General features: G+C 67.6%; 1 protein-coding gene across 1 annotated transcript; it reads right to left on the bottom strand.

Moving 5' to 3' along the window:
- Positions 1-664: 664 nt before the first annotated feature.
- NKX2-3 (NK2 homeobox 3) lies at positions 665-4,352 on the bottom strand. Its single transcript, XM_077822271.1, has 2 exons — positions 4,010-4,352; positions 665-1,293 (listed from the first exon to the last, which is right to left on the bottom strand). The coding sequence occupies exons 1-2, from the start codon at positions 4,350-4,352 to the stop codon at positions 665-667; spliced, it is 972 nt and encodes a 323-aa protein (XP_077678397.1).
- Between the last annotated feature and the right edge of the window lie 2,236 nt (positions 4,353-6,588).

The following is a 6,588-nucleotide window of genomic DNA, read 5'->3' as shown; positions in this document are numbered from 1 at the left end:
GCTGCGGCGAACTGAAATCCCCCGCCCGCTGTCCGCTCCGGTCCCTGCCCGAGGCCACGGGCTCCCGGGCCGCTAGCAATGAGGCACGGGGGCTATTGCACCTGGTTTATTAAGTCCCTCGCTCCTGCGCGGGCTGGCACTTACAGCGGATACAGAGTAGATACAGGGGCCCGGCTCTCCGCGCGGCTGCCTCCCCCAGACCCCGACACTTTGGCTTTTTACAAGCGAAGCTGCTTGGACGGTGTGGGGATTCCAGCTCCATGCCCAGCCCGGCAGCCGAGCCACCCAGAGCCGGGGGACGCGTTCCCATCCCCAGCCGCCGTGGGGGATCGGACAGGCTTTGGGCCGAGCCCCCTTCTGCCCTGCGGCCCCAACAGCTGCTGCGCCGGTCCCCCGCCCCCGCCAGGGGCACGGAGGGGCCGGGACTGGGGCTCCGCGGAGCGCAGCGGCCCTCAGTTGCCCCACCTGGGAGGAGGCTGGGCCATCGCGCTGGCCGGCGTTTGCAGCTCCTGCCCTGAGCGAAGCGGCGCGGAGAGCTGCGCTGGGCTCCAGTCTGCCTCTAGCGTGCAGCCTGCGGGCACCAGCCGGGGGCGGCGCGGGTCCCTGTCCTTCCCCGGGGCCACCAGGCTCCCTCCTGGCCCAGAGTGTCCGCCGCCCCGCGCGGCTACCAGGCCCGGATCCCCTGCAGAGCGCCCTGGCTGCAGGAGGGCCCCGCGGGCCCCTGGTGCAGGGGCTGGGCCGCGCCGCCGAAGGCGCCCAGGTTGCCCACGTTCACGAAGGGCCCCGCGCCCGCGCCGGGGCTGCAGCCGGGCTGCCCGCCCGCGCCGCCCGCGGGGTAGCTGCAGCCGTAGCCGGCGTTGCAGGCGGCGGCGTTGCCGTAGCCGTAGGCCGGGAAGCCGCTGTAGGAGTAGGGCGCGTTGTAGGGCGAGCCGTAGCCCGGCGAGCCCCCGAGGCAGGGCTTGCCGTCCCGCACCAGCACCGGTACGGCCACCCGGCGCGGCGGCGGCGGCGCGGGGCCCAGCTCCAGCGACTTGTCCTGCCGCTGCCGCTTGCACTTGTAGCGCCGGTTCTGGAACCAGATCTTCACCTGCGTGGAGGTGAGCTTGAGGCTGCTGGCCAGGTGCTCGCGCTCCGGCGCCGACAGGTACCGCTGCTGCTTGAAGCGCCGCTCCAGCTCGAAGACCTGCGCCTGCGAGAAGAGAACGCGGGGCTTCCTGCGGCTCCGCGGCTTCGGCCTCTCCGCCTCCTCCGGCTTGGCCGCGGCGCCCGCCGGCGGCTTCGGGGCGCAGCGCTCTGCTCGGGGGAGAGGCAGGGTTAGGGCCGGGGCCAGGGGAGCGGGCCTCGCCCGCGGGGCCGCCCCGGCCAGACTTCGCGCCGCGAGCCTGCGGCGGCCGCTGGGCACATGGCCTGAGAACAGCCCCGGAGCAGAGCCGGCCTCGGCCCGCCAGCGCCCGGGGCCCGGGACGCGGCCCGGCGAGGGCTGGACTGTGGCCTGCCGGGGCGAGGGGAGCCGTGTGTGTGTTTGTGCGGGATGTCCTGGGGGGTGCGATGGTCTGGTGAGTGCTTACACCGGAGCGCAGTGCTGTGTATTTCAGTGCCTGCCTGCGTGATCGCGGTGTTGCGGTAGGCCCTGTGTAGCTGTGTGTGTGCGTGATCGCGGTGTTGCGGTAGGCCCTGTGTAGCTGTGTGTGTGTGTGATCGCGGTGTTGCTGTAGGCCCTGTGTAGCTGTGTGTGTGTGTGATCGCGGTGTTGTTGTAGGCCCTGTGTAGCTGTGTGTGTGTGTGATCGCGGTGTTGCGGTAGGCCCTGTGTAGCTGTGTGTGTGTGTGATCGCGGTGTTGCGGTAGGCCCTGTGTAGCTGTGTGTGTGTGTGATTGCGGTGTTGTTGTAGGCCCTGTGTAGCTGTGTGTGTGTGTGATCGCGGTGTTGTTGTAGGCCCTGTGTAGCTGTGTGTGTGTGTGATTGCGGTGTTGCGGTAGGCCCTGTGTAGCTGTGTGTGTGTGTGATTGCGGTGTTGTTGTAGGCCCTGTGTAGCTGTGTGTGTGTGTGATCGCGGTGTTGTTGTAGGCCCTGTGTAGCTGTGTGTGTGTGTGATCGCGGTGTTGTTGTAGGCCCTGTGTAGCTGTGTGTGTGTGTGATTGCGGTGTTGTTGTAGGCCCTGTGTAGCTGTGTGTGTGTGTGATCGCGGTGTTGTTGTAGGCCCTGTGTAGCTGTGTGTGTGTGTGATTGCGGTGTTGCTGTATGCACAGGGTGGTTGTGTGTGTGATTGCGGTGTTGCTGTAGGCCCTGTGTAGCTGTGTGTGTGTGTGATTGCGGTGTTGCTGTACACTCCGGTGGCTCTGTGTGTGTGTGATCGCGGTGTTGCTGTATGCACAGGGTGGTTGTGTGTGTGATCGCGGTGTTGCGGTAGGCCCTGTGTAGCTGTGTGTGTGTGTGATCGCGGTGTTGCTGTATGCACAGGGTGGTTGTGTGTGTGATCGCGGTGTTGCGGTAGGCCCTGTGTAGCTGTGTGTGTGTGTGATCGCGGTGTTGCGGTAGGCCCTGGTGGCTGTGAGATCATGGTGTTGCTGTAGGTACTGGGTGGCTGTGTGGGGGGGTGATTGACCCCCCAGCTCTGTGTGTGTGGCCAGGGCTGTGCAGTATTTCAGGGCGCTGAGCTGGGTGTGCACTCCCTGGGCTGCGTCACATTTCGTGCCTCTGCAGAATCCCAGCTGGTGTGTGTGAGCAGGGGCCTAGAGCAGTGTGTACAGGGGGGGCTGAGAACCATTGATCCATACTGTAAACCCTGTATATGGTGGAAACCACTCCAAGCCATGGGGTCTGACAGCCCTCCCCCGCCCCGAGTTCCCGCCCCGGTGTGAGTGCAGAGAACAGAGGGGGTTACAGGGCCCGGCTCTGCTCAGGGGTTCTGGCCCCTCACTGCTGGCCGGGAAAGCAGGTCCCTGGCGGGTCCGAGCCCCCTCGGGCAGCGGGGCAGTTTGTGGGAGTCTCTGCGCTCCAGGCTAAGCGCCGGCCTCCCCGAACTCATCCCCCGCATGCCGGACTCCGGCCGGAAGGCAAAGAGCAAGACACACCCGCGCTAGGCTGACATCCCCGCACGCCGTATGGGGACAAGGCGGGGTGCGGCCTCTGTTCTTTCCCGGCACCCGCCCGCTTCCCCTCACGCACCCCGGAGCAGCGGGAGCCGCCAGATCCATTCGCCTGTCTCCTTCCCCTTCCTCGCCCGAGGCCTGGGCCCACCGCGGGGCCGGGACCCTCTCGCGTCTCTGCCGGGCCCGGTTCTGCCCCTCCGAGCAGCCTCCCGGAGCAGGAGCGGGCCCGCTCTGCGCCCAGCGACCCCGTTCCCCCACCCTGCCTGGGGTGGGCGAGTTCCCGGCTCCCGAGAACGGGGCGGGGGTCGGATTCGGGCGCCACTTCGGTGAGTGACAGTCCCGGGGCCGCCTCTGCTCGCGGGGGGCTGCCGGGGCCGGGGCTCGCCCCGCGGGTTATTGTTCCTGTCACAGCGCGGTGCGGCTCCAGGGTCAATCGGAACAGAGCCTGCCCGCCCCGCTGCCCTCCCGTCAGCACCCGGGCACCGCGGTGACCCCCAGCCCACGGACCTGCCTTCTGCGGGCAGGGGAGAGAAACTCGGGAGAAGACCCACGCGGGGCGGACTCCGACTTCACTCCTGCTGGGGGCGGCAGCGGTGGAGGAGCGCTATGGGGCGGATGGGGACAGCAGTGGAGGAGCGCTATGGGGCGGATAGGGACGGGAGCTGCGCTGGTGGAGCGCTATGGGGCGGATGGGAACAGCGGTGGAGGAGCGCTATGGGGCGGATGGGGACAGCGGTGGAGGAGCGCTATGGGGCGGATGGGGACAGCGGGTGCTGCGGCTGACCCAAAGTCCCGAGCCCTGCTGTGGGGTGATGATGGGTGGGGGGAAGTTGCAGGGGTCCCCTGCCCCTGCCCCGCGCCGGGTTAGTACCGCATTGTGAACAGCGCGGCCGCGGGGTCGCGGCCCCCATACTCACTGGGGTCCCGATCCCCGGCGCGCTCCAGCTCTTCTCCCGGGCCATTGGGCTCACAGGAGCCCCGCAGCACCGCGTGCACGTAGTTTTCCGGGGAGAGCCCCACGTCCCCTTGGCTCTCCGCCGCGGCCATGGAGCTCAGATAGGACAGCTTCTCCTCCTCCTCCTCTTCCTCCCCGTCGGAGAAGCGGGAGCCGTCGCCGGCCGCCAGCAGGCAGGCTGCCGAGTGGAACTGCTGCTCCAGGTGCTGGGGCAGCGGGACTCCATAGTGCGGCTCCGGCTGCTCCAGGTTGAGGATGTCTTTGACAGAGAAGGGGGTGGAGGTGGCGGGGCTCGGTAACATCATCGGGGCAGCGCGAACAGCCAATAGACCCTGGGGGCGGTGCAGCGCCCTGCGCAGGGCCCGGCGGCGCTCCGGGGTGCTGGGGGGGCGCAGCGCCCTGGGCGGGGGAGCAGGCAGCGCCGCGCGCTGATAAACGAGGGGCCGCGCCTGCTCCTGGCTAAGTTGCCTCCATTAGCCCGGCGCTGGGGGTCTGCGTTTTGTTACAGCCTCTGCGGGGACCAGCCAAGGGCTCGCGAGCCTCCTCTGCCCCGGGCCAGCACGTCACGGCGAGGAGGGGCCGGGGCCCTGTGGGCAGCCTCCCCATTGGAGGGTGGGGGTGGCTGAGCCGGCCCCTCGAGCCCCGGCCCGAGATCCGGCGGCCCTACCAGAAATAGCAATGTCTTAAAGGGAGGCTGGGGGAGGCCGCTCCCAGGAGCGCGCCAGACCGGGCCTGGCACCCACCCGGCTGGGCAGAGGCTGCGGGACGGTGTGTGGGGGTCAGGGAGCCCCAGCTGTGCGGATCCCAGGGGTGCCCTGGACAGAGCCGGTGCTCATGTCAATGCTAAGTACATGTAGGTAGGTAGGCACATCACACAGTTTGCGCCGGGCCCGGGGAGCGCTCAGAGGCCCGGGGAGTGCGGGATGGTGCGCGGGGGTCTCCGGACAGGTCTACCCAAGGGAATCGCCGTGAGAGAACAAACCCCTGCCCTCTCCCGGCCTAGGCTCCCGCTGGAAAGTAGCCAGAAGTCTCACTGAGCAGCACCTACGGGCGGCGGGGGGTGCTGCCCGGGCCTGTGCCGATTTCTGTCCTGCCCCGCACCCCTTCTCCCCGCCCGAGGGGTTCTCTCCTGGGCCTGCCTCCGGAGAAGGGGGCCACCATGCCCCCTGCCTGGTGAACGCGCCCGGCGCTGCTCTCAGGAGCAGGACCCCTGAGGCCGCAGTGGGTTCCCAGGCAGGCGAGGGCCTGCAGGAGCTGGGGGATCCCCGACGAGATTCCCACCTGGGAGCCCCCTCTTGCCTCCAGGAGACTGAAGCTGCGAAACGGACAGAGGAGAGTTTTTTGAAAATAAAGGGTAAACTCTGGGCTCCACTGAAGTTAGCGGCAAACTCCCCAGGCGCCCCTGGGCCTGCGCCCTCAGCTGCTGTGAATTGGCCGGGCTCCATTGTTTTTCATGGAGCTCTGCTGGTTTACATCAGCGGAGGATCTGGCCGAACTCCGCCGTCTGCGCTGCCGTGAGATCAGGATCGGCCCAGAGAGTCCATACGACTGTGGACGCCGCAATTCAGAGCAGGGCAGGAGACCCAGACCCAGCACCAATCTCTGCTGCCGGCGCGGGCCGGGCTCTGTCTGGGAAGTCAGATCCAGAGCTGCAAAGGAAAACCCCAAACGAGCCGAACTCTGTAGGGAAAGCCCGGGACGGCCCAAGACAGAGCAGTGTCCTTCGTTTTCGTTCTACACAAGCCCGGGGAAGCGAGAGCCTGTCGCGGCGTCGAGGGGAGATCGAGGCAAAGGGGGGACAGCCCGGCAGGGAGGCTGCCTGCAAAGGGGGGTGCTGAAAATAATTATCTCTCCGCAGCGAACGCTCCTGTGAATTATCGCGGCGAGGGGCCGATAACCCGCGCTCCGCGGCCCCGGCCACGGGTCCGATCCTGGCGCCCTTTGGAGGCAGCCGGGGAAGAAAGGCCCGAAAACGGGGAACGAGGAACCCAGCTGTCCAGTCAATCCACCGATGTCTACAGATTTTTAGGAAGAAAACAGTCTCTTCCTGGCGGCCCGACTGGGAGGCGGCGGGCCCGGGACCCTGTCGCTGGGAGGTTTCGGTATATGCGGGGAAGAGCAGCCGCTTCCAGGAAAACAAAAGGGAAAAGCGAAGGGGGGACAGTGACAGCGGGGATATTTCGTTTTAACGAACAATTGTGTTGCTCCGCAGGCCCGTGAGAATCGAAACGGGGACGCCGAAAGCGGATCCCGTGGCGCCGGCGGACCGGAGCACGGACCGCAGGTCGCGTGAGTACCCGGCGCACTCGGGGGCTGCTCTGGGGGCTTCCCGGCCCCCCGGCGCTCTGGCTTCCGCGCTTCACCCCAGGCACTCGGGGAGGCGAATCGCGCCAGCCCGACCCGGCGGCGGGTTCCGCAGGGTTCGGGTCCAGTTTTCTTTCTCCACCGGGTGTTTGGTTATTTCCCGATTCTTCCCCGTGGTTCCCGCGCCCCAGCCTCAGGCCCCGCTCGGTGTTTGTGGGCAAAGAAACTCGCCGCAGC

Source organism: Eretmochelys imbricata, chromosome 7 (genome assembly GCF_965152235.1).
Source record: "Eretmochelys imbricata isolate rEreImb1 chromosome 7, rEreImb1.hap1, whole genome shotgun sequence".
In the NCBI taxonomy this organism is placed as follows: Eukaryota; Metazoa; Chordata; order Testudines; family Cheloniidae; genus Eretmochelys; species Eretmochelys imbricata.
This window is presented reverse-complemented; position numbering and strand designations above follow the sequence as displayed.